Genomic DNA, 27,553 nt, shown 5'->3' on the forward strand with positions numbered 1-27,553 from the left:
TTGCTTGTTTGTTTGACTTCAGGGTTGAGATCCAGGAGGCTTTGTAATTGTTGAATCCTCCTGGGCAGTGTGTGCTGTTGAAATGCCTGAAAATTGGCAGTGACATTGTTTGTAGTCATTGTTCTCCTGTGTTATTTGAGTGCAAATTATGGACTGCAGGTCCATTTTTTATTCACACTAGAGGGGTCCTTCACACTTGCTTAGCAGTGTGGCAGCACCTACAAGTCAGAGGAAGGAAAACACAATGCAGTGGAAGGGTTTGCCTGCATTTCAGGACATAACAGGCTCCTGTGTCTTTCTCACAGAAATTGCTTCTCCAGATTGTAACACTGTCACCTCACGAGTAGTGTCAGAATGGCCTGTGATAATTTTCTCTCCTTCTTTCCCGATAAGGTGGGAAGAACAGAAACACTACAGAACTACTTCTGAACAAAAGAGAAGTTGAGATTTGCTCCCTGTTGAGCCTAAAGCTACTCATGAGAGTAATAAATGTCACAATCAAGCCAGCTGATAAACTGGAAATCTTACCTTGAATGTTTCCTAGAATTAGGTAAGATTGTTGGAGTCTATTGAAAATCATGGGGACTTGTCCTTCTTCCTTTGGAGTGGAGGAGTTGATTTAATTGCAGTACTGGGGACCAGTGTTTTTACAGGTTGAGAAAAATGCTTGTGCTAACTTTCCATGTAGCAGTAGTCTTTACTGTCAGTATTTGTATTTTGGACTGCAGTGGGTCAGATGACAGAAAAAAACTAGAAAATTAGAAGAAAGCTTAACTGTTGGAAGATGGCATCCCCATGTGATAGCTACTCTTGACCTTTTTTTAGACTAGAATTTCAGATCATTTTTGGCCTGTAAATACAGTTCTAAAATTTGAAAACTAAGTTGGTAGGGAAGATGTGTAAATCAGGAGGCAAAACACTTCTCAAATAACTGTCCTGTTCTCTGTTCTCTGTCCTCTTTTTCACTGTTATCTGTCCAGTAGTAATAGTTTTCTTAATTTTCTATACAGAAATTTCTTAGTATTAATCAGATTGGGCTTTCTTAATGTCTTATTAAATGGAATATTATGGCAGAAAGACCTGAAATTTACTCACAAAATAGTTTTGTGCTATAGTTCAGTAACATTTTAATTTTCTAAAATAACTGAATTCTCCTCCGTGTGAGAGGCTATTCAAGTAACAATAGTGGAAATTGTTCCCAAAACACTGAGTTGTGTTGGTATTTTAAAACATCGCTACTGTTTTCCACAGCTTCGGCACTTAAGCCCTGCTCTTTGTCAGCTTCATGCTTGGGAAATGTCACTGGAGTGACAGCTGGTGGAGTGAAGGCAAAGAGCAGAGACAAAGCACTGAAAAAAGTGCTTGGAACATGTTCCTGTGTTGTAGGGAGAAAGGATGCCAGAAATAAAGAAAACAGCACATGGGTTTTAATATGCACAACGTGTTCCATGCTATGTAAAAGGCTGTTCAGTGCTGGTTGCATTTAAACATCCATGCAGCACGTCTGTCAGGACTCCTTGCTATTCTTCAATAATGCAGCAACTGGGAAGATTATCTTTCTCCTACTCCAGGATGACGTCACTGCACCGATAAGTAGGACTTAGAAAAGGTTTATGTTCTTAGCACTAGATTTAAAGAATATAATGCTCCTTTTAATATAGTAATTTCTAGCTCTACTAATTTTCAATGTTTATCTTGCAAGATCGTTAGGAAGTTCAGAAATTATTTCTCTGCTTGGAAAGGAAAAGAGTGGGGTGATCTAAGGATAAATAAGCTCTCTGCTGTGGAGTTCCTTTACCACTGTATCACATCTGGCAAGTATCCACAAGGACTTTCAAAGTGATATGCTGTAAAACTGCTAAAAATGAAGTCTTTAAAACCTCAAAATATTGTTAAAATTTTGTGTTGAAGTTGGAAGTAGTTATTGAGTACTTGTGTCCTAATAGAACAGATATTTTAATTTATTATTTCACATTTTAAACTTTCACGTTAGACACCATACTGTATCAAGAGAGAGTATCAGTGACAGGATACTTGTTCTTTCCTTTTAATCAAAAGAAAATAGATATTATTTGACCATATCATGCATCTTGCTCAGGTTCATTTTGACTCATTTCCTTACAGAAATTGCTGAAAACTCACCAGAGTTCTTCATGGACAATTCTTTCATTATTGTCTCATTGTTCTGGCACAATTACATTAAGTTGTATTTAGTGGATGAATAAAAAGGAAGATGAAGAGTTAGCTCTTCTGGTTGGGCTATATGGCATCTGCTATAGCTCAGACTAGAGTCAGTGGGGGGCAGCCCAGTCCCTAAAGAACAATTCATCCTGAGTTATTGCACAAAGTGCATATAAGTGTTTAAGAATTAAATACTTCTGCAAAAGCAAACTAAATATCCAGTATAATCAACTGAGCAACAGAACACAAAGTTTGGTAATCACACACATGAATTGTGGTTGTTTGGCATGGTGATGTTGCCACTAATTGTTGGAGCAGGTAATGACACCTAATCTTCAGATTGCCTGACATTTTCTAATTTTAATCTCTGCCTTATTGCTGTTTTAACTTAACCAAACCTTAACTGTCTGAGTTTCAGGTTTTGTGAATTGAGCATATTCTATGGGTTCATGAGGCATTTTGTTTTCTTCTTGTAGAGGAGTTGGAAAGAAAAAGGTGCAGCTAAAACTATTGAGTCATTTCTGACAGTAAGATTAGAAGCTGTATGATTTTAGCCCAGTTGAAATATAACCCACTCTTCCCTGAAGTGTAGGCCTGTTTTACTGAATAACCTTTCTGCTTCCACCATGTGAAGGTGGAGCTTGGGGAAGAGGCAGAAAGGAATCATCGTTTGGGTTGGAAAGGACCTTAAAGATCATCTGGTTCCAAGCCCCCTGGAGATTACTTTGGTTCAGATATTTTTCTTGTTGTACTCCTCTCATGATAATTTCAAGGAGTTGTTGTCTAGAAACTTTCCTGCTGTTTAGCATAGCTGCTATAATTTGTTACGGCTACCACGGGTGAACCTGCTGTCAGATATTGACATTTCCCCATCTGAACATTGACGTGAGGTTTCTCTTCAAGACATTTTTCTTGGAGTCAACTGGTGTTTGAAGCTAAACAAGGTGTGGCTGCTTTGTGGCCAGGTGGCTTGGTGTGAGTGTTTCTCTAGAAATGCTTCACAATCTGCAATAACCAGGACTGCAAAATCGATATTTATGTATCTGTCCACTGACATTGAATGGCTGCTGCACGCGGCAGTCACGGCCCAACCCAGATCTGGTAAGAAAAATGTGACAAGGTTGCATTTGCTGTGCGTTGGTGAGAGGAGAACTGCCCTTGAAACCTGGTTCAAACATGATTCACCCTCAAAGGAGTCAAAGTCCTAGTTCAGGTAAGGTAGCTGCCAAACACAGAACTTTGTTAGCAACTTTTAAAGGCTCCTCTGTCTTAAATTATATCTTCTTCTGATTCATCGTTTTCACCTCTTTCTAGATGAGGTTTTTCTGCCTTTTCTGTAACACCTTTCTCTTATTGCTAATTCTCACCTTCTTTTCTCCTTGATCCAATTCTGTTGTATAATGAGTGTTTTTAAAAGAAATATACTAGAATATTGACTCCTTTAAATTCATGATGGATATCTCAAAACTCAGAATAAGGCTTTTTTACCCTGTTGTTTCTACATTAAGAATACTGGAAACTTTTGACCAGAGTTTCTATTAAATTTGAAAGAGTAAAACTTTTCTCAAGTGATTTTTCCAAGTCAAAATTACTTAGCAATTCTGAAAAATAATGCCTTCACAGCTCATCAGCACAGTATTGACCCGGAACTGACAGATGTCCTAACTACAGAGAAGTCACTGACTTCAGAAAATTAACCTCATGAGAATACTGATAGAAATGGGACTGGGAAAAGAGCATGCAAGGCAAGTGTGCTCTTCTCTGAGGTAGTTATTTTGATTTATTGGCAGAATGTTGTGGAAAATAAAAGAAATTGCTTACTAGGCTCTACCACTTTATTGAGAGGATGCGAAGGAAGTGTGAAAAGTGGAATGTGGGGAATTAGAGTGAGAGCACAGTATTTAGTATTTTGCTGCTGGCAGATGTGTGCTAGGCTTCACCATTTTACTGGGGTGGTATAATTTAGTTGTTATGACACATCCAGGAAGAAAAACAGAAAACACGAGCTGGAGGCTTGGAGAAAATTAAATGGTGATGACTCAGAACTTACACCCTAAAGTAAAATGAAATTGAAACACTGCACCAATTTCTTTAGAAGAGAAATCTGATGCAAACGTGAAAAAATGAGGTTCCTTCAAATTATTGAAGCTTTGCACTGGTCTTCAGATGAGGAGGGTAATATTAGAAAGTTAGCATCAAGGTGATAGGCAAGGATGTTTACAGATAAACTGTAAACTGGGCTTATGTCTTTGCTGTCATTTTCTTCTCAAAGTATTCTTTTTGTTCATTGTGCAGTCAGCCCTACATCTGCTTCTGCTGAAAACTGAGGAAGTGTTTCAGTGCCTAAAAGTGTTATTGTTTGACTCGTTTGGCTGGGAGAATGAGTCTCAAGTAACCTATGAACTCTGTGCCATATTCCTGCAGTAAGCAGAGGGCCTGCTGGGGTGATCTACTTAACTTGCCATTAAGTTTTATGTAAACTGTTATAACATTGTTTAAAAACGGTTTGCAGGATTCTCTGCAGTAATATGGCATATATTAACTACTAGACTGAAAGTAGTAGCCAATTTGTATCCCTTATGTTAACAGATTTTTTTTTTTTGTATTTACCGAACTGTCTTCTTAAGTTTGATAGACTATTACCTATAATTTATAGTCAGTACTGTAGTGTGAAAATTTGCTAAAAACTTTAACCCTTGCAGTATTTGGGTTATAAGTGGGTGAGGTTCTAAAAAGTAGTATTTCGTTGGACCTGAATTGTTACCTGTCTCAGGGGATTTCAAAAGCAGTTTTAAAAGGTGAGTAAACATAATTGCCTCATTTTCACACATGGTGAAAGTAAGACAAATACAGATAAAATTAGTTGGTTCAAGGTTATGTAAACCAGTTAGTCCCATAGCCAGAAATAGTCCTAGCCCTCCCACCTGCTTACTTTTTATCTTTTTTCTATCTAAAGAAGCACTTTGTTCTCTGAAATACAGAAGATAGGAGATGGGCTTCTCATATTAGAAAGTCTCATTTCTGGATTCTTAGAATGCACAGAATGGGACTGTGCAAATCATAATTGCATACTGCTGGATTCCTACATTTCAACATCCCATAATTTCTTTTTATGGTTGCAAAATTTATAATTAAATTTTCTATACATGTGAGAAATTGGCTAGCAACAAGATCATCTTATACAGCGTATCAATCAAGTGACTGTGATTTTGATTCTGTAAATAATCTGTGTCCAGAAGCCTTGTGCACTTTAAGCAGCATTTATAATTGCCTGATTTTGAAAGGCAAGATGGTGGTCTAGTTAGCAGAGAAATTGAGCTTTTTAGTTTTGCCAAAGAAGCTGTACCCCAGCTTCTACCCCAGATGATGATGTTGCATGGAGTACATCAGCCCTTATCTTCTGAAAGCGTAGCCTCAAATCTCATTGAATACAGGGCAGCCTAAGGGACAGAGCGAGCTTTGATTTCATATTTTTATGCATCACAAAGACAGTGCTAGAGTTCTCCTTGATGGATTATCAGGAGGGCAAAGGCTACATTACACCACTGCTGCTGACTGTGATCACAGAAAGGCACAATCAGACCGACATTAGTTCCTCTGGCTTATAGCTCCAACATGCTGATATTCTAAAAGGACGGATAATGGATAACACCAGCTACTCCACACCACATGTCACCAGAGGCAAAGGGTACGTGTCATTCCCTTTACTAGTACCTGGCAATACTGAGCTCTGTTTATCACCAGCCACTTGGCAACAAGGACTGTTCTTGGTCAGGGCTTTGCTGTTGCCCTGCAGAGCAGCTACTCTGGAATTTCTACAGCTCGCAGGAATGAGGCAATTTCTGTTGTTTCAGTGAGAGCAGGAATAGGCTAATGATTCTCTGGAAGGGCACTTAAGGTTGAAATAGAGGAGAGGAGGATTACATTGCCAGTTTCTGTTACATATTATTCTCCATTGCTTGTAGTTGTTGGACCAAACCTGTATTAAGTTTGCTCAGGCTGCTACCTGCACCATTCCCTCAGCAATTCAGGTGTGCTATATATATATATAATTTTTTAAATTGATTGCATATATTTTGGTGCATTTTGGTCCATTTTTAATGTAGAAGCCCAAGTGTATTGCTGTGCATTAAGATGATCACGATTAGCTCTCTTACTAGGCTATATCATTGTGAGTTAGATTGGTGATGAAACATGTTCTTACTGTGTCTGTTGTCTGAATCCAAACTTCCAGTGTTAACATTGGCTTAACAAGCTTTATATTTTCTCTTTCCTTTATAAAAAAATACAAAGAGCTCATATTTCAAAATAAATCTCCTGAACTATACTTTCTTTAACAGCTGACACAGCTGAGATTTTAAACAGCTGAATGCACATATAATGCATTTTAAGAAGTGACATTGCTATGGTTATGAGTTACACAACAATATGATGTCAGCCTTCTGATTGGTGCCATGGTATTTAGCAATGCCACTTGGACAGGAAAGTTCACACACAGAAGCCCGTCCAACAGTTCTAAGAATTTTATATCTTTTGAAGTATTCAATATATTTCTTTATGTGTTGAAGCATTGGCCTTCCAAAACCCTTGTTTTCATTTTCCAGCAAACTCAGTGAACTTGGGGTCATTGGATTGTTTGCTTTCTCACTAGCTGCACTGAAATCAAGCAGCCATCAGCTGAATTACTATAGCTTGAATGTGTCTAAAAAGAATTCAAAGCAGGCCTTTAAGACAGTGTTATGACTGTGCTTTTAACTTAGTATGAGGATATAATACAAATTTAAGAGGTAGAGGTGGTTCAAAGGAAAGGTGGATTTCTTAGTAGTGGCTCAAAATAAGAAATGATGGGACTTTCAGATTTCAGTTGCGGCTTCAGTTTTCTGTGATTCTAGTTGTTCCAGCAAGAAAACAATCTACTTTTGATACAAATTAAGTTTTAGTTTTCCAAGCCATCTCTCCATCTCCTGAGACTATAGGGTAACACAAAAATGAAAATTTTAGCAATATATCACTCTATACTGGCATTTTGGTGATGATAGATTATCAATTCATTTACCTGGGGAAAAAAAAGCCAAACAAATTGAGGCCAGTTAAGAAAGACTTGACCAAAAAAAAAATTCGTATTTATCTGTTTAGGTTGTTCAGAACCACCAGTTTCCCAAGTGTTGTGTACAATACAGCGATGCAGAATGGAAAAAGGAGGAAGGAAACCAGGTGACTTAACAAGTGGCTTTTTATTTAGTAGGTTACTGTTCATTGCAGACAAGGCTTGGTGTGTGAAAAACACTGAATTTTTGTGGTGACTGTGGAGAAATGCACTGGTGGTCTCTGCTAAACACTCACATCATAAAATAACTTTGAATGGATGCTCATCTAGTTGGTAGTTTCAACTGACTACCCATGTGGATAAGCCTAATTCATGTCACTATGGAAGACAGGAAATTGCTGAAGGTTTAGGAGGAAACTCTGAGCTGGCAGTTTGCCCCTGCAGCCAGGAGGGCCAATGGTGTCCTGGGGTATGTTGGGAAGAGTGTAGCCGGAAGGTTGAGGGAACAGATCTTCCCCCTCTACTCGGACCTGGTGAGGCACACCTGGAGTGCTGTGTCCAGTTTGGGGCTCCTCAGCACAAATGAGACGAGGAGATACTGGAGAGGGTGCAGTGGAGGGTGACAAAGATGATGCAGGGTCTGGAGCATCTTTCTTATGAGACACTTTGAGAACTGGGTCTGTTTATTCTAGAGAAGACTGAGAGGGGATTTCATTAATGCTAATGAACACCTCAGATGTGGGGGCCAAGAAGGTGCCAGACTCTTATCGGTGGTGCCCAGTGACAGGATGAGGAGCAAAGGCCATAAACTCAAACACAAGAAGTTTCACCTCAACATGAAGAAGAATTTCTTTGTATTGAGGGTGGCAGAGCACTGGAACAGTCTGTTCAGGGAAGTCATGGGATCTCCCTCTTTGGAGATATTCCAAACCTATCTGGACTTGTTCCTGTGTCATCTGCTCTAGGTGACCTTGCCTTGGCAGGGGGCTTGGACTACATCATTTCCAGGGGTCCTGTCCAACCCTTACAGTTCTGTGATTCTGCAAACTCTGCACAGTGTTAATACAACTGCAGTACTTGATGAACTTTTAGTGAACAGATCTAGGGGTTTTCTATACCATTGTTCATGGAGTCATTCATTAGCTGAAAAAAAAATGTAATTATTTTATGTTTTCCCTTAATTGCTCTTAACCTGTTAATCTAAAATCAGATCTCTCGAACAAGAGATTTCAATAATTTAAAACTTTAAATATTTTTTCCATTGACTTCTATTTATCACCAGCCATTTGGCAGCAAATCTTGTCCTTGGTCAGAGTTTTGCTGCTGTAGTGCACAGGAGATGCTCTGGAACTTCTGCAACTCACCAGAATGAGGTAATTTCTGCCACTCAAATGAAGCTAATGAGCTTTTAGAAAAGTATTTGGATTTGAACAAAAACAGAGGAGGATTATGTTGCTTTTTTCCCTGCTCTTTTGGCAAAAGTGCTTTGTTAGTTCAGGTAGAATAGGGTATATGCTGAAGCTGCTTTTGAGGAAGGGCCACACTTGCAGCTTTGGTTTTGTCTTTATACTTCATTGTTCCCTGATAAAGGGAAAGTATTACTTCACTCTACAACTATATTAAATTCATGGACATTTGTATTCTACTTTGAACATGCAAAAGTCTAGCAAAAGTCTAGCAGAAATATAGAAATAATTTTAGGAAATAAAAGTTCTTGCCATCTCCAGTTGGATACGCAATCACTAGGGCAAAAAAACCTTACAAATGTTCAGAGGAATGGATTATTTCCTGGGATATTGTAGTGTATAATGTATTTGTCTGAAGTCTGCAATCACATACTTCTATGATAAGCACTTTTGAGGAGTTTATGAGGAAAATATTAATTCTTATTTTCTGCAGTGTTTTGATCTTGGCAGTCAATAAGGCATGAGACCACCCATTACATATTGAAGGCACTGATCCTTTTCCTTCTCCCAAGAAGTGTGTGTTCCGTGTAACTATGGATACAACTTTTTTTGTTAAAGGATTTAGTCATTTAGTGATGGGCTGTGTATCATAATTTAAAATTCATAGGCCTGTGACCAAAATTAAGGCTAATATTCCCTGAGTTTAAGGAGTTCCTGAAGACACATCAGTCACTGGTTCTTCCATTAAACCCTTCTTTGCAGCATGCAATGAATGAGTTTAATTTATATATTCCTGTATTATTTGTTGTTACACAAAGTAAATTTTTTAATAATACTTATTCCTTATATTACAATATACTTTGAATTATTGCAGTAAATTTAGGTGCTGTCACATAGTCACATTGCAGGGAAGAGAAGTATCTGAAACTCCTAAATAAGACATCCTAAAGAATTTTGTGAGAATTCAAATTCAGTTTTCCTGGTTAGAAGACAAAGAAAATTATAAGATATGCATTGCCTCCAACTTTCTGCGGTGATTATAATTTTTTATCATATTTGGTTTTTATACAGTATTGTTTATGGTGCGTATCTAGGCTTTGGCATCTTGAAAATGAGGTTAGTGGAAAGGTAGCATTTACAGTTCTTATCAACCACTGTCTGTTCCAGGATGCCTCTTAGAATATTTATTCAAATTCAGCCATCACTATTTATAGCTTGCTTGGGAAATTATTAGCTTTCATCTGATGCCTCACATATTTATGCTAGAAATAAGAAGATTTCATACTAAGCGTATTAGTGTGTTTAACGTCAGAGAGGAAGCCAAGTCATTATGCCAATTCTTATTTTGAAGACCTTTTAATAGTGATAGCTTTTTCACAAGTGGACAATAATGTCCACAAGCAAAATTTATACAAGTAGCTAAGGACCCTGACTTGTATTTCTAAAGATGCTGAGGTCACTAAAAAAACAGGCATATGTCTAGAAGGATTGAAAAAACCCACAACAAAACAAAAAACCTGCCTAGGTTCACCTATCATTGATTTTAGCAAATATTAGATACATGACTGCTTTGGAAAAATCTCTTGAGTGTCCATCTGCCTCTTTGGTGCCTTAAAACCTGACTCATACGCCTTTAGGAGCTTCAGAGGTCTCACTGGCCATTCATGAGGCTCATACTGATTTTTTAAAATAGTAACACTTCTCAAAAGTTAGTTTTCAATCTTTTACACGTAGCCATCTACATACCAAAAAAAAAAAATCGAGACTAATTTCGGCACTTTAGGAAACAATTATGGACAAACTTTGAGAAATCAGAGAGATGGCCAATCACCGACTACTTGAAGTTTAAAAAAGGGTAGGTGCTGGACTCTGTACCCAGGATGGGGCAACTCTGGTTGTGTGAATAGACTGGGGAACGAGAGGCTGGAGAGCAGAAAGGGACTTGGGGATCCTGCTCAGTGTCATACTGAACATAAGTCAGCAGTGCCCTGGGGGCCACCAGGCCCAGCATAGCCAGCCAGGCGAGGGAGGGGATTGTCCTGCTCTGCTCTGCTCTGCTCACCTCCAGTGCTGGGGACAGTTTTGGGTGCCACAATATAAAACAGACATTGAGCTATTAGAGGGTGTTCAGAGGAGGCCACGGGGATGGTGAAAGACCTTGAGGGGAAGCTGTATGAGAAGTGGCTGAGGGCATTTTGTCTGTTCAGCCTGGAGAAGAGGAGACTGAGAGGAGACCTCACTGCAGCATACAATGTCTGTGTGAGAGGAAGAGGAGGGGCAGGCACTGATCTCTTCTCCATGGTGACAGTGACAGGACTTGAGGAAACAACATGAAGCTGAGTAAAGGGAGGTTTGGGTTGGATATTTGGGAAAGGTTCTTCACCCAGTGGGTGGTTGGGCACTGGAACAAGCTCCCCAGAGAAGTGGTCACAGCACCAAGCCTGACAGAGTTCCAGAAATATTTGGAAAACACTCTCAGGCACATGGTGTGACTCTTGCAGTGTCCTCTGCAGGGCCTGGAGTTGGATTCCATGATTCTGATGGGTTTGTTCCAACTCAGCACATTCTATGAGTCTATGAAGAGCTGAATGGTAGATGATCTTTAAAATTACACTACAAATCTTTCAGGTAGGTCTGAATAATGTTAAAAATGAGGGTTTTGATGTGCTTGTATCCTTTTCAAATCAGGAGCAAATAGTATCTATTGATTGCTAAAAGAGACTTTATTTGCTGTATTTATACACAGAAAAAAAATACCAGAAGTTCAGTGTGTAGTTCTTAGGAAAAATAGGTGAGTAGTAAGAAAACAATGGGAATCCAGTCAATGGAAAATGTAATGACATTTATGGCCAAAAGACCTAGGAAAATTGAGTGAGCATAGCACAGAGAACTCAGGAAATAGAATTCCCCAGACTAACTCACACTGTCCTCAATGAACTGAGCTAAAGCTATGTGAAGTTAACAGATAACCTTGAGTGAGTATCCATGGACTCATAATTTAGGATTATGAAGAAATTCCTTGCCAGGGCCAGCCTGGATCATTGACATTACTATTTTCTCCTTCTCTGGCATTGACTTTGTCCCTTCTTTATTATAGTACAGATTTTCCTTATCTTTGCCACATGAAAAAGTAGAAATACACCTTAAAAATATTACATCCTAAAATAAAAAATAAACAAGGCACTTCCACCTATTTCATAATTCAAATATAATAATTTTTCATTCAAAATTTGTTGCAGATTATTTGATTTTCGATGGGGGCAGGGAAAGCCTTATTTATTAACAAAGGTTTGTTCTTCTTTCACAGATCTGAATTAATTTTATCTGTTTCATGTCAGAGTATAAACTTCTATTTGAAAAGAACTGCAGACAGTAAGAATATCACCACTTACAAATTCTGCTCATTTTATTAGTCTACATCTTAGTGATAACAGGAAATAGTTGTACTTTATTGCATCAAGTTCTACTGCTTTCAAAAACTAAAATGGAATGGCTAGGAAAAAGAATCAGGGGAATTGACTTAATGCCATTGTAGCTCAGTTGTAGAATTTCATTCCATTTTTTTGCAAAAAGAAAGACAAGGGTGAAATTCTGCAAAATGTCTTTCTTGAGGTTGTTTTTTGTTTGTTTGTTTGTTTTTTATGAACACATTTTCTTGACCATTTCACTTTTTAAAATGTTTGTATCTTGGAACATCTACATTAAATCTAGTGTGTGTGATTCCTGAAATAGTGGTGGAACTCCTTAAGTATACGAAATATTTTTCATGTCTCATATGAGAACACCCTTTATATCTTTTAAATGTAGAAGCAAACCTGAAATGAGAGCCTCATTTCTATCCCATTTTCCTCAAACCAAACAAGCTGAGAATAGTACAATGCACAATACTAAGAGCACCTTGAACTAATCTAAGTCATATACATATTTATTCATAGCAAGTATAAATAATTCTTTCTTGGTTTTAGTGCTTGTTTTTACTCTGCTTCAAAACAATGCATTTACTGAAGAATGATTATCAGTGTCCAAACAACCTAAAGAACAGTTCCTATCCCCATAAATGGTTTGGAAATTTTAACTACCGTGATTACTGTTCCCTGAAAAGGGATGATCTTAGAGAAGATCATGAAATGTGAGCGTGGTTCTGTGGATCTTTAAAGTGCTTCTGTGCTTTTCTGTATTGCCTTGGCTGAAGAGGGGTATTGGAGTGAGGAGGGTAGAGATGCTTTGTGGTGTTTTTTCAACTCAATGGCTTACAGGCTTGGGTGGGATTCTTTTCTCAGTCACATTACTGCTTTTATAGGTGAGCTCATTGGGTAAGCAGTAGCTATATTTTTAATATTCCAACTGATAGAATTGTTTGGGTTGGAAGAGACCTTTAAAGATCACGTAATCCAACCCCCTGCTATAAGCAAGAACATCTTCAAGTAGATCTGGTTTCCCAGAGCCCCATCCAACCTGACTTTGAATGTTTCATTGACTGAAAGTATCTCAAAAGTGTACTTGAGCATCATTCTGTGTTCTTTCTCCATGAAGACACCATGACAGAAGGCACAGCCCTCTAACAGAGAAAATCCTTCTTTAATGACATCAGATATTTAGCTGTCTCTGTAGGTTATAAATATTATTATTGTAGCTATTTCTTAAAAAAACTGCTGGGAAATGAATATTCATAGGAATAGAAATGATCTTGTGTGAACAACAGTATAAAAAACTGCTTCATTACTTATGCATGGAAAAGTGCACCTTATTTTGCAGGGATAAAACATAAAAAAGTTTTACTTGCTGTAACATGTAAGGGTATATCCTTCATATTATATCAAGAAGGAAAAGATAGACAAGCTTTTGCCTTTCACTTTTACTGTGTTCACCTGGAGTGCTTTCTCCAGCAAGATTCAACCTTAGACTAAAGCCTGGGAGTTTTTAAGAGCTAGAGGAACAGCTCTAACTGGTGTTACCTGTGTAAGGCACTTTCTGTGTCTTTGCTTAGCTGTATTGTACGATAGCAGCTAAAATAAGCTTGGGCTTGCTTTGATCTAAAATGGGATCTGTATGAGTGCATCCTTACCTCTACATGGAAGTTCATTGTATGGTTTTAAAGAGATTCATTCCACCAAAATTTAGGCTCCTAATGGAGGTCCTTACTCTGACTTAATGAGCATAAGAATACAATTGCTAACACCTTCCTTGCTTAATTTAGTGGAGGACTAAAAGTATGTCCTAGGGAAAATTCATAACTTAATAAGAGCCCTGAAAATTTTTTAGTCCTCTCACTGACTGCAGAATGAGCTTGCATAGACTCCTAACTCAGAATCTGTATTTAGGTGTCCAAAAGTAGATCGACTGAATCTGAGCTGGAGTCTCCTTATTTCAGGTCACACTCTGTTCAGTGTTAATCATTCAGCAAGTTCCTTCTGTATGTGGACAAATTAAAATGGTGTATGTCTAGAAAGGTCTGAATTTAAAAGTCTTTTGTCTGAAAAGACATGAAAGGAACAGTATAGTCAATAATAAAATACAAATGAGATATTTTTGAACAATACTTTCCTTCTCTATATAAATCGTGGAGGTACAATAAAATCACCTATTCCTACACCTCTATCTTCTCTTGAAAAGAATGAAAAAACCCTGACAAAACACAACCAAAAAAACATCATAAGGAATGCCTTTATGTTACTGAATTCCAAAATATAAGTAGGATTGTAATGCAAATTGTTTCAACTAGTGCCTCTGTTTTTCATTCAGTGCCCATTGATTTAGAGTAAAATGCCAGACACAATTAAGAAAAAAATCCAGAAGTGCTCTAAAAGCACATATATATGGTGTTTTTGTATTTAGTCTTAGCTATATATTTCAGAAATAAACACGGCTTTTATTCAAGACATGTATTTGCCAATAATACATTTGATTAAACTAGGAAAATTAGACATACTATCAGTAGCTTGCTCCCAAATTACACAAGAAGAAATTAGATACATTTTCAGTAGCTTGCTCTCAAATTTCTACAGTCTATGAGTCACCAGATTCTTCCTGCCAAACTAAATATGTCTGTGAAAGGCTGGAAACTTTAATGGAAAGAAACATAAAACTTGAAATACGTAGGAAAAACTAAGGTTTTTTTAATGGAAGACCTGTTGACTAGTAATTCAGGAATTTGGGGGATGTAGAAACGAATTGTTGCAATAATATTATTATTTGTCCACAGAAGTTTCAAGGTAAGAAGTGTATTCAATTTAAACCTGCTATGTCAACCTTAAATAGATATTCTTATTAGCTTTTGTGTAATCTGAAGTAACCAATGACGACTTACAAAACCTTCATTATGAGAGTAGAAATTCATGTCCAGTCATTTTGATGGGGCTGAGGTAAAAGAAAACTTCAGTATAGTTAATGCAAGTCTGAAAAAAAAAATCCCCCTTGTATCTTTGATTTATTGTAAGTGGTCTGGAACGGACATCAAACATAATTAGGAATGTACTAATCTTTTCAGATCCACAAGCAGAATGACATCTTCCCTACAATATTCCCCATGATGCTTAAACTTCTTATACCTTTACATAAAGCATACATTAAAAAATTTTCTTTAGAATACAGAGTTTGTGAGCAGAATTTAAGATTTTATCCATTTCCTTAGCAGGATATGGCTGTTAATGAACCTTCTTTTGAAGTCAAACCAATTTTCAGTAGCATTTGTTTTACTTTGAACCTGCTGTTTATAGGATTTGGGGGTATTAAGTGTTTACTTTTTGGGGGATAGAAATAGTGTTCCTAGAATATTTATTTTCAGAAAGAAAACAATTCACTGAGGTGGATTGAATCAGAATGGTCTGAGCCAAACCCTTCTTTTTTTCTGCATACTCAGCCTTGTGTAAATTTCTGCCCAACACACAAAGACACAAACAATATAAGCAAATAGTTCTGTATAAAAAAAAAAAAAAAAACACCAAAAAACCCCCCAAAAAACCAACAACAACAAAAAAAAAAACAACAGATGATTTCAGGTTTGTGTGAGTCATCATTTCCCAAAGGAAGTGCTTTAACAGGATATTCTTTCCCTACTTCCACACTTTTATGGGCACATAAGGAAGCAGAAGGGCCTGCTGTCTGGAAGCATCCTCTTGTTCTAGAGATATATTACATAAATGGGAAGACTGGGATCACAGCTGAATTTTAAAATAAGACGGGAAATATTTAAATATGCTGTAGACTCAAGAAAAAAATGCAAGAAACAAATGAGCTCTAGAAAGTTTCTTTGATAAAAAGAAGGAAAGGATTAAGCATGATATAAGGAAACACATTCTTCTCTGCCTAGTAAGAGTAAGGACATTGAAAACACAAAATTTCTCTGCATATGGGATTCAGTCAGAAAGTCCAGCAAGTATCTCAGACTTGGGGCTGGATTTTTGTAGGAATTTAAGTAACTTTCCACAAGCTGGATTCACCCACTGGTCATTATATGGTATGCCCCTCTGAAGACTATGGATGTGTTAGAATTTTTGTTCTCAGAATATCATTTACTGATGCAAACATGAAATATGCCTGTCATTACTTAAAAGTTAGACCCAGCATTTGGGCTTTATCTTTTGTAATGGTTTTGCACTAAATGCACCACATAGAAAGTAGGAACTAATCTCTTTTCCTTCTTCTCAACATTGAAGTTCCTGTGGTTATTACCAGAGATAAATTTAGCATAATTTCTTCAATAAGTATACATTTGTGGTATTTCTTTTGTCTTGATTTCTAGACTGAGAAATTACTTAACTGTTGGTTATCCCTCGCATTTGTTGTCGTATTTTTTAAACAATTAAGCTTGTGTCACAAGGAAATACTGACATTAGGAGATATTTCAATAAACAAGCCCAGATCTGTCCTTTTTTAACAAAGCTCTGAGGTGGCTTTAAGTCTCTGATTTTCAGTGATGTGAAAGGGTTTGAAACATGCCAAAGAGCTAAAGTGCTGAATAAGCCCTAGAGTTTTGGCTCTGTGAACTTCTGCCTTTGAATGAGCACTGTGTATAGAATGGCCTTCATGCACAGGTAGAAAACACAAAAGATTTTCATGTACAGAGTGTGTGGTTCTGCCAAACCGAATGATTTGCTTTGTGACTCCTGCTGCTGTTGATCAAGAATCACAAACACTTTATTGATACCAGAACAAACTTGAGAGGTCCATACGCAAAGGTTTTGGCTGATTGCATAGTGCATACGGCAGAGTTGAAGTCAGGGAAGGGTTTTTCTCAGTATTTAAGATTCAGTGGAAAAGTAAGAGGGGCAGCTATGCCAAGAATTAATGTTGATCTTGCCAAGAGCTTCTTTGAGTGACTTTATCCAACATGAGACTAAACAATGTGTTAAATACACATATAGCAGCTAGGGAATCAAATGTCAAGTAACAGCTTTCTGTTATTTGAGACCAAATTTGAAGCTTGGTCTAGTGCATAAAAAAAGGGTAAACATCACAAAAGGCATCTCTATTATTTACCAGCTAATAAGGATGCATATAAATTAAACTTCTGGAGAAAATGTACTTATTTGGTTTTGGTAGTAGGCACTTCTTGCAGAGATGTTTCTTGTTGAAATTTTGATCAACATTTTGTTTCCAGTCACTTCATTAAAATTATCATGACTACTGCAGTCCCTCTTAAGGGAAATGTTGAAAAATTATAAAATACTTGGTGACCTGAGAAACTAGCTAGAGGAGGACCTGTTTGCAGGAACTAAATTTAGTGTATATAGAGGCTAAATCCTCCTAGACTTACTCTGCAATCCATGGAGAAAGAAGACACAACCTTTCTCACTGTTATTAAAGAGGTAACTTAAGAAGATTAACCTCACTAAACTACGGTTAGCCTTTACGAACAACTTCTTACCCTTACTTAATGTAGTAAAAAATGAGAAAATTCTTTCAAAGACTGGCTTATTTTCAGAGAACTTTCTCAGTGTTTACTACCAGCAGCAACAAAGCACACTTCAAACTTGTGTCAGCTATTTGACTGTACAGTAATATAATTTCAGAAGTCAGAGCTGTTCTCTTTCTTATACAGACACATCAGTATCTGTGCCTATAGTTCTGGTTCCCTGAGCACTGACCCTGCAGACATGGCTAAAGCACATCTGAACTCCTTTCCAGGTTAGCTTTCTTGTAAGAAGTGAGGAACTTAGGGATAGATAGAAGAATATGCTCAAATCTTCCATAGGTACCATTATTTGGACATGAATGGGGCATGTAGCCAGACCAAGGAACTTAAAAACACTCTCAGATCTTGCTGTGTGAGCACAGCCAAGATGACCAGCATTTGTTTGCAAAGATTTGTAAGACTGTCAGTGACACCAGAGTCTGTGTGTGTCCGTGGCAGCTTTTCAGCATGCCTCTGCTGGGCTTCTAACATTAACATTTCCTTTCAATCAGGGATGCAGAGAGCAGCTAATGACTCATAGCTCCTACAGGTATGGAGTACTTAAAGAACTAAGTGCCATGCTATCTCTTGTAATTATGCTGATAGGTTTGACAGGCCTAGAGACTTTAATAACATCTTAAAAGCAGACTTCCTGAAGTAAACAAGAAGCTCTTAACTGAAGGGAAGCAGGAGAAGCAAAACGGGAGAAGCAGCAGAGCCTATTGCTCTGCTGCTTGTTTCCTCTTTGCTAAGGCTGCAATTCCTCCACATATACTTTAGTTCTACAAAGCAATGAGATCTCATGACAGCTCTCATTACCCAAGATTATGTTCACGGGCTTATCCTGATTTTCTGATGATTATGAACTAATAGTCTTACATCATGCACAGCTGGGGATTTTCCCAAGGACAACACACAATTTTGATTGTCTTAGTGGACAAAAGACATAGTAAAAATCTGCAGTAGTTCTCCACAAAGCAGTTGACACAGGGAACATTAAACTGGATGCCAGAAAAGCCCATCTTTTATGGGATTCACTGCTTTACACATGGAAGCATGTGCTAGATCATTCTCCATTCTGTGAAGAATATCAGAGGAGCTCCAGTGTCTCAGGTAGAAATTCAGCTCTTTTCTTTTTTGTGAAAGTGATGGCTCAGAAGATTCACCACAAGACTAAAGCAATGTTCTTAGCAGAAAAAAAAGTGGAGTTTTAATTAATGAATTTGATTGTTGTAGTTTCAAATAAGTGTTACCATCTAACTTGGACTTCAGAAATTAGAAGACTCAAAATGTCTAAGGAATTAAGTAACCTGTTTCTTTATTGGCACTTGTGTATTTGGCAAGACTGCTATGTATTTATTGTAAAAGGAAAAGGTGTCTGTTCAAAGGAGAAGAAACTAGATAAAAAAGAATATAGCATTTTCTCCTTAGAGCAAGCTACTGGATCTCATGGTAGTAATAGCCCTCAGAAAACAGCATGAGCAAGAATGAATGATTGTTCAGCAAATTCAACATTTATGAAGAAATAATGTGTTTGTTTTTTTTCCTGTTTTTTTTGGGGGGTGTTTTTTTTGTTTTTGTCTTTGTTTTGTGGGGTTTTTTATTGTTTGTTTTGGTTTTTTACTAATACACAGAATAAATTCCTATGATAAGACTAGACTATTCCAAGGAAAATTTTTCCCCCTCCTAGGATCTCACTTTTGTAAGTTTCCTGTAATTTCTCCTTTAAGTTTTTGGATCATTCTCTGCTCTCACTGTTATTTTGTAATAAGCATACCACGGTAGACCTTTCTGCACATTAAAATTCAAGTGAACGTTGAAGCCATCCCACTTGGTTCATGACTGTTGGATCCAGAGGTTTTGAGATTGGAGAATCATTGAGAAAAGCTCTGTTTAAGTGTAGCCCCTTTTGTAGCTGTGGCCAGGTTCTCTGTCACCTTCTCCTAACAGAACCTAACACACATGAACCTGAGGGGCCCAAGTTCTCCCAGAGAGACATCCCTAGATAAAAGGTGGCAAAAATCAGCTTTTCTCTGATAAATCACAGGAGACAAAAAGCGGTCTGAAGAGTAGCCAGTGCTGGTTGGAGCTAAATGTGACCAAGGAAGAAAAATGTAGATGCTCAGTTTAGGGATTTGTGCTGTGTTTTCCCCTAAAACAACTTGAAAAGTACTCCTTGTCAGTCTATCTTAAGACGAAAGAGAGTAGTAGAAACCAAATTTGACTTTCTCTTGAAGTCTATACTTCTCTTTGTGTGTGGTAAGCAGCTGGGGCATCTCCTCAGAAGCTGTAAAGAGTTTCCTTTTATAGTTAGAAAATTGAGCAGAATAGACTACATAAAGAAATTTTTTTGTCTTCTAGTCCTAGCCATAGATATAGCCTTGTGGTTGGGAAATACAGAGTTTAAACAGAAAGTAATACAATTATTTCTATCTTTGCTTCCACCCACAACTCCCAAGGAAAAGTCAGAAGCTTTGACCTTGACTCTGAAACAGGAATTCCAGCTCAGCCAAAAGGTATTCTTTATATTCAGGGTCTCTAGTGAAATACAGAATGATGGGGGGAAAAAAAAAAATTCCTCACAGCTATTTCCTGTGCATTTTAAAGGCAAATACTACCATTGATTGTACTTTATTTAAAGGAACCAGAGTATGAGAGTAGAAGGCTTAAAGTGCTGCTTTTATTGACATATTAGTTACCAAAAAAGGAAAAATTTAATTGGGTTGTTATCTGTGCAAATGATGTGGCATTCTTAAAAAAGCCCCAAGAAATCAAGCAACATTTTTAACCTTTAATAGTATGTTGCATTCTGTAGTACATTTGATATGAGGATCTCAATTTGTTTTACCAAGTTTACTGGCCTTAATTTTTCTCTAGTTGGTTTTTTTTGTTGTTGTTGTTTTAGTTTTTATTTGTTTGTTGGTTGGTTGGTTGGTTTTTTGTTTTTTTTTTTTTTCTCTCTCTAACAAACAAGACGGAGAAGTTTAAAACAGATTAAATTTCTTCCTCGTGACTAAGAAGCAGCCAGGTAGAGCACACACATTATTTGGCATCTAAGGGGCTGTATATATATCAACTTCCTAATGTTCCTGCTGAATGATGCAACTGCAGTCTATTGATTACAACTGTGCAAGACTTTCCTAAAACAGGGTGGTCACTCATCAGTAAAACCTTCCATAGCTGTCCATCTAAAACAAGGTCGACATTCATGGTGGTATTACATTATTTCAAGTGAAAACTCAGAATGTCAGAAAACAGCAAAGACTAGGCATAAAGTCTAAACTGACAGCAGATAAAGGTGAAGATTGAAAAGGTAATGATCTCCTTTGAAACATTGGAAGCCCATCCTAGTATTTTAAATTAAGGATGACCTAGCTTAAGGTAGAGATTTGAAACAGATTGTGAAACCTTAGAGTAATTGAGATTGAAACCAAAGAGAGTTGTTGCTAATGATTAGCATTTCACATGACCTCTTACCTTGAGGATCACAAAGTACACCTAACAGTAGGCCTGATTGCTGGGCAGTAACAGCTACTCTTGTGGAAATCAAGCATGAGAGGTCTCTGAAACAGCAGCAAACATTTTGCTGGGAGACAAACACCTGAGACACATACACAGTAAAAGAAAATTGCTCTGCTGTTCTGAGGATGTATTGCCTCACTGTTTTCTGGTGTGAAAACAAGAGTGGGAGGTGACAGTCTTTACATGCACTCCGGCAATAAAACATTGGTAGGACGCTCACATAATCCCTACTCCGCTGCTAATAAATGCAACAGACTTTGGTGTAAAAATGAACACCTGACAAGTTCATAGGATAATGTAAATTCCAGTGGGAGTGATTCCAGTACTTTTAATACTGCGTTTAACACCAGAATACTAAGCTAAACAGCCCCCTGGAGTAGGTGCTTATTAACAAGTGTTTAGGCATTAAACAGAGAATAGAAGGCTTCTTTGGTGAATAGTGGATTACTTTGCATACGTAAAACTAAGGTTTCAAAAGTGAACTTTAATAAAATGTGTCAAGAAGATAGTGAAAAACTCTGCAATTTTACATGTTGAGGAAATTAGGATTTTCTGTAATTTAGAAGTGCAAGAGTCTGAATTTTTGTTTTTATTGCAAGCAAGGAAGCAAGGTGAAAACATTGACAGCAATGGTTCCATTATTAGAAATAAATAGAAGTAGGGTGGGTATGATCAGAAAAACAAAAAATGGTAGCTTAGAAGACAAGAAGCTTCATCCACGAAGGAATATCAAGAATATCAGAGAAGCACATATTGTTATTAAAAGTATGTTATTAAATTCTAGCTTCAGAGGCTATAGGAGTACAAATTCAAAACAAATTTCAAATTCAATTCAATTTCAAAACAAATCCTGTTTTGAAAAAAATCGATTAATTAATGTATTCAGAATGAATATACTCATAGTTAAAAGTTTCATTAACTTTGTTTTTTAAGTGGCAAATAGCTGAAAATCAGAAATAGATTTCTATTACATAAAAGTACAGTATTTATTGATCCTCACTATTGGAGAGTTAATTTTATCTGTTGTCTGTTCTAGTGTTAGTCTTTATTACTTCACCATGCATGAATTTTCCTCCACTGTAAGTTAAATGATGAAGCATGTGAATACCTGGATGAGGTAACTTTGTACTTGTTGCCTTCCAGCTCTTCTTTTTTTCAAACCAGATGTTGAAGCTTAGTGTGTTTTTCATATGATACAGTGTGTACTTTAAGTGTTTACTAGTAGTCTGACATAACAGGTACATGTAGCTCTGCCTCATGAGTGTGTTTGGCTTAGTATGTGCTCTTCAGTGACAGGTCAGTGGAAAGCAGCAATACAGCAGGTGGAATAGCAACAGCTGGAAAGTGATGAAAAACAATAACAAGTCTGAAAATGAAAATTTTTCAGAAACTCAGAGGGGATGAACACAGGCACAGCTTTATTCTTTACTGAGGCTTCATGGTAACTGAAGGCTTCAGCATCTTCCAGACATAGGATACTAGTCCTAGTCGGCAGCCTGGATGATCATAGCTAAACTCATTTACAGCAATTGCAGCCTCCAGTGGATTACATGGAAGTATTTAGCAGTTAAATGAAAGAAAGGGTTCACTTACTGAAGTAAAAGCCTCTGTCTCCACACACGAACTGAAGAGCATCAACCAGCTCAGCACCACAGAGTGTTTCTGGGCCAGCAGCAACAGAACTGGTTAAGGTAAGCAAACACAGGCCAAGGTAGAAGAAATGGATGTAGGACACAGTGTGCATCTTCACCTGCCAAGGAACCAAAAGCAGAGTCAGAATTCACCCAAAGAGTCTTACAAAACATGACTCCTGCACCCTTCTGAATGAGAATGAATATGAACTGTGATTTCCTGGACAATAAAAATGGTATCAGGAAACATCTCACCATAATTTTGCAACTCCTTACATGTTCTAATCCATGTATTTTGGAAACTCATTATTCTGGTGAATGCTCACAATCACATCTAGTTAGAGAACCCTGTAGTAACTATCACTGGTAACTATATTTGCTTTTGGAAAGCAAGATATGGAAGAGTGGAATAGACAGACAAAGGGAAGCCTGAAATAATAGGAATAAGGAAAATAACCTTGAATTGGTTTGTCTCAGACCAGATAAGCTAAGAGGGAGTATCACAGGTGCCTGCCAATGTACTGTGGGAAATGGGGGTGGCATATGATGGAGAAGAGCTATTTAAACTAAACCCAGCATTGTCACAAGAATAAATGGCTCTAAACTTGCTGTAAGGAAATTTGGCCCAATAGAAAAATAGCTCATTATTAGCACTCCACAGTTCTCCAGCCACCTTAGAAAGGAATACCAGGACAAACCAAAAATGTTGTAAGGTTCCACTTGCCAAAGTTACAGGAGTTGATGTGGGATCTTCCATAGCAGAAGACCACATTCAGTGACTCTCACAGTCCCCTGTTACTAGCGGGCAAACATTGTGGAAATATTTGACAAATTAACAGGAGCGTGAGTTTTAATCCATTAAAGATTTGTATTTTTCCTTGTTGCAAGCAACTATACTTCATTGACCTTCGTAATACCCTCTTAGGCAGCTGTGGCCATGAGGTTTACACAGAGGGGATAATTCTTTTCTCATTTACATTTGGTTACAAACTACCTTTTTCCTGTACTTGACAAAAGGTCAGTCCTCAAGGGGTGTAAAATTGCACCAATCCATTTATTCACTTCTTTTTTTATCCCTTATGTCCACTTAATTTTTTGCCCAACATGCATAGAAGATAGCTTTTTCTTTTAATACTAGGAAAAGCTATACATGTATAGTAGCAGGACACTGAGTAATGTGCTTAATGAACATTCTGAACTTATTTAGATCACTTGCCAAAAATGATAGTTTTGAAAGGTGTAAATCTGCATTTAATTTCATTCTCTTTCAAGGCTGACATTAACATTGCAGTCAGGTAAGAAGTTACAAATCTGTCTTCCACATACAGTTAAACTTGGCTTAAAACCTCTTTGTGTTAGCAGTTTAGTGCGAAGTAGTTGAAGTAAAATGATTAATCTTCCCTAAAGTTTCTTTCAGGGACCATTTAATCTTTAATATTTCCTCACCAAACTTTTGAAAAAAAAGATGAAGTTATCTATTTTCTGATCAATTGGGATCTGATCCAGTGGGGTATTGAGCATTTTTCAGTCAATATTTTTTAAGAATTCTTATTTTTTTGGCAAGAGATCTTAGTGCCTTGCTGGATGAGTCCCTTATTTCCACTGTGAAAATAATGAACAATTTAAATCCCATGATATATCATAAAAAAAGAAAGAATAATTATTTTCCCATTCACAAATGTCTTTAGCCAACTTTGCCATGCAAACCCCAACAAGCTCAAATGCATGGACAAAACTTCAATGGCAGATGGAAAAAGATCAGATTATAAATGAATGATGGTAATATGAGGCACTATTTCCTGTAATGATTCCATATCTTAACAACAAGTTCTTTCTTCCTTTGCCATATTTTTGAATTTATAAGGTAAATGTGATGCACCTGCAGTTTAAGATGGTTCCCAGTTCTGAGGAGGTAAAGCAGAAAGCTGTTTAGCACACTGCCTCAGAAAGCTGAAAGACATTACAAATACAAGAACATTATGTATTTAACAATTTGTTCTCGTATAACATTTGGTCCAGAAATAAACATAAATTTTAGACATTTAACAATTTTTTATTTTTCAAGACTTCTCAGCTGGCTTGCATTTTCAGATAAATATCAGCACTGAACTACGACAAAACAGATTATCTACTGTTTTTCCTTTAGTGGATGCCAAAAAGGGCTGCAGAGTATAAACCACAGAGAATTTCTAACTTTATCTCCAAATTTAACAACAGTCAAGAACTTTCAAACAAGTAAAAACTTTGCAGAAAAGAAAACAGGCTCACATGTGTCTAGGGTTCAATTAATTATTTGATAAATTAAGTACTGTTTCATCAAAGTAAATTCCAAAACATAGTTCAAAACTTCATCATTTTAATTAAACACAACATTGATTGATTCAATATGTTAGTGATAAAATCAAAGTACCCCTTTATATCTGAGGGGAATATTCTTAAGAAAATACAAAGTTGTAATCCAATATTGCTTCAGGTTCTCTACAATCAAGCAGAGTACTTACATTATCCCCAAACTGACTAGAAAGTTGAGAGCTTAAAAGAAAATGCATTGGCGTGTGGGTGGGGTTTATCGAAGCATCTAATTACATTAGGAAATTGAATACAGGTTCAAGATGAGCCTGGTTAAGCACTTCTTTTAGTTGCATAGAATGACTGACCATATTTTCACAGCTGGAATTTCCTCTTTTTTTTTCAGTAAAATAGCCAGCTTTTGCTACATTCCTCTTTTAGTGGTCCAAAAAAGTAGCACCACAAAGGAATGTCATATTTGAACACTCAACATCTCATTTGCTTCTTACTTCTTCTATGTAAGTCCCCCCTTCATTTAATAAATATCACTAAGTTGTGCATAAGAATCCTTCAAGTGCTTGGTCATTTTAGTAACATGTAAGAACATCTGCAAGAATTATAAGTACCTTGAAGGAGACAACATTTTTTTGGAAAGCATATGCTACAGTAAGATATCAAGAGTTATATATTAAAAATTACATTTTATTCCAGAAATGTGCAATTATTATGAAATATCAGCATTCACTAGTAATTGTTATATAAATAAAGCATATATACTCTAGAGGCTGCATCAAGGCTTAAATACTGTTAACTTTGAGCAAAGAATCTGGGCTACATGCTAACCTAAATCAATATGTTCCATTGATTCCAAGGAAGCTTGGCAGGATGCACAGCTGAGGAACTAGCACATTACTTTTATGTCTCTTAGTGCCTTGCTCAATACTTAAAAAAACCCCAACCCTTCATCTCTCAAGTATATTGGAAAGGATGTCCACTTATACATTAAGGGAATGATTTCATCTCTTGCAATTATAGACCTGTAATTAGGTCATTAAGGAATGAGATAAGTGTGTTTTAAGTGTAAGAAGACCAACTAAAAAAAAGAATTAGACCCTGAACAATTAAAATAACGTAATTCTTTCAGCTACATAAAAGTCCTTGCAAAATGTTAAGGGGGTAAAAAGTTCCTGAAGGATATAAATTTGCAGATAATGGAAAGTTGGACTGGAGCCAATTGACAGAAACAGAGGTCAATGCACCTACTGAAGTTAAATTTACCTTAAGACAGTTTATATTATTGTGCAGAGATTATAGGGTCATAACATCAAACTTCACATTCAAACTTTCCTGAAAAAGCCCTGCCTAGAAGGGAAAACTTGGAGATGAACATGTAAGGGAATTTCCATTTTCTTTATGTACAATTGCTTAAGCTGTACAAATATGCAAGGTCAGCAAGAGTCGCAGCTGGTTTCTAACGTAGAAAACAAACTGAACTTCTCATTTACTTTTAATTTATGAAAGCAAAAACCAAGTAAATGCCACAATGCTGCCAGAAAATTGCTGCAATGACAACATCCCTTAAAAGTTTCCTTGTGAAAGCATGAACATTTTCTCTATAATTGTGTATAATAAAACTGCAGAAACTTAACATGTGAATAATACCTTTTATCCTATAAAACCCTGCACCTGCAAAAAACCAGCTAAAAGTTCTTGTATTCAGAAGCATTCATTAACAATACAGACAATGATGTAAGTGGACCTTTTAATAATGACATAACTGAAATATTACAAAGTTCCCTGAATAGAAGTGAAATTTAAGACATGTATTTGCAATAGTTTTCCCTCACAGTTATCTATGTAATTGCAACTATTACATACAGCCATTTTCCAGATCACATAAAATTGCATGTTCAGCAATTTAAAAATAATTCTCAGTTCTAAAATAATGTTATTGAAAAGTGCACAATACTCCTCAAGCCAGCAGCAGACAATACACAGCAAAATAGAATTAAAAATTATTTGAAATAGTAATAAAGATTTACCTTCAAGAAATCACACAAGCAGCACTTAACTAATTGTGTTGAAAGACTGTTGATTTTTTCCATTGCTTCTTGAAAGTGCAAAGTCTGGAAATGAATTTGTTAGCAGTAATGATGAGAAAAAAGAAATCCAGAGAGATGTGAGATGTTGAGAGCAATGTCACATTTCAATATTGAGGACTTTATTCCATTGCGCAGGCTCTATCTGCTCTGATTTTAGCAGTGACAGTGAGATTTAGCAAACAGAAGAGGGATTTAGAGAAAATCCTCACATTTATCTACATTACACAGACACTGTAGACAGGAAACAGCTGGGGGAGCATTTGCCTCTCTCTCTCTCCCTCTTCTGGCAAAGTTACCGAGTAAGGACTTTTTTGGGCACGGTGACAAATAACATCATACCTTTGCATTTTAAAACTAGAGCACAGAAGCATATTTTTTTCCCTTTAAAAGAATGTGAATTAGTGACTGAGGGGTTAGCAGACAAAAAGAGCTTGTGCTGCCATGAAAAATAAGAAAATGTATTCTCGTTAACTTTCAGGTAG

General features: G+C 36.9%; 1 protein-coding gene across 1 annotated transcript in view; it reads right to left on the reverse strand.

Annotated features, from left to right (window-relative positions):
• Positions 1–27,274, reverse strand: part of IGF1 (insulin like growth factor 1) — a 48,097-nt gene extending 20,823 nt beyond the window's left edge. Inside the window, exons 1-2 of the mRNA XM_066319945.1 lie at positions 27,012–27,274; positions 22,643–22,799 (exon numbers count right to left, since the gene is read on the reverse strand). Coding sequence (XP_066176042.1) covers positions 22,643–22,799; positions 27,012–27,074 — 220 coding nt within the window. The 5' untranslated portion in view covers positions 27,075–27,274. The remainder of the gene's footprint in view (positions 1–22,642; positions 22,800–27,011) is intronic.
• Positions 27,275–27,553: the final 279 nt, after the last annotated feature.

Source organism: Sylvia atricapilla, chromosome 5 (assembly GCF_009819655.1).
Source record: "Sylvia atricapilla isolate bSylAtr1 chromosome 5, bSylAtr1.pri, whole genome shotgun sequence".
In the NCBI taxonomy this organism is placed as follows: Eukaryota; Metazoa; Chordata; class Aves; order Passeriformes; family Sylviidae; genus Sylvia; species Sylvia atricapilla.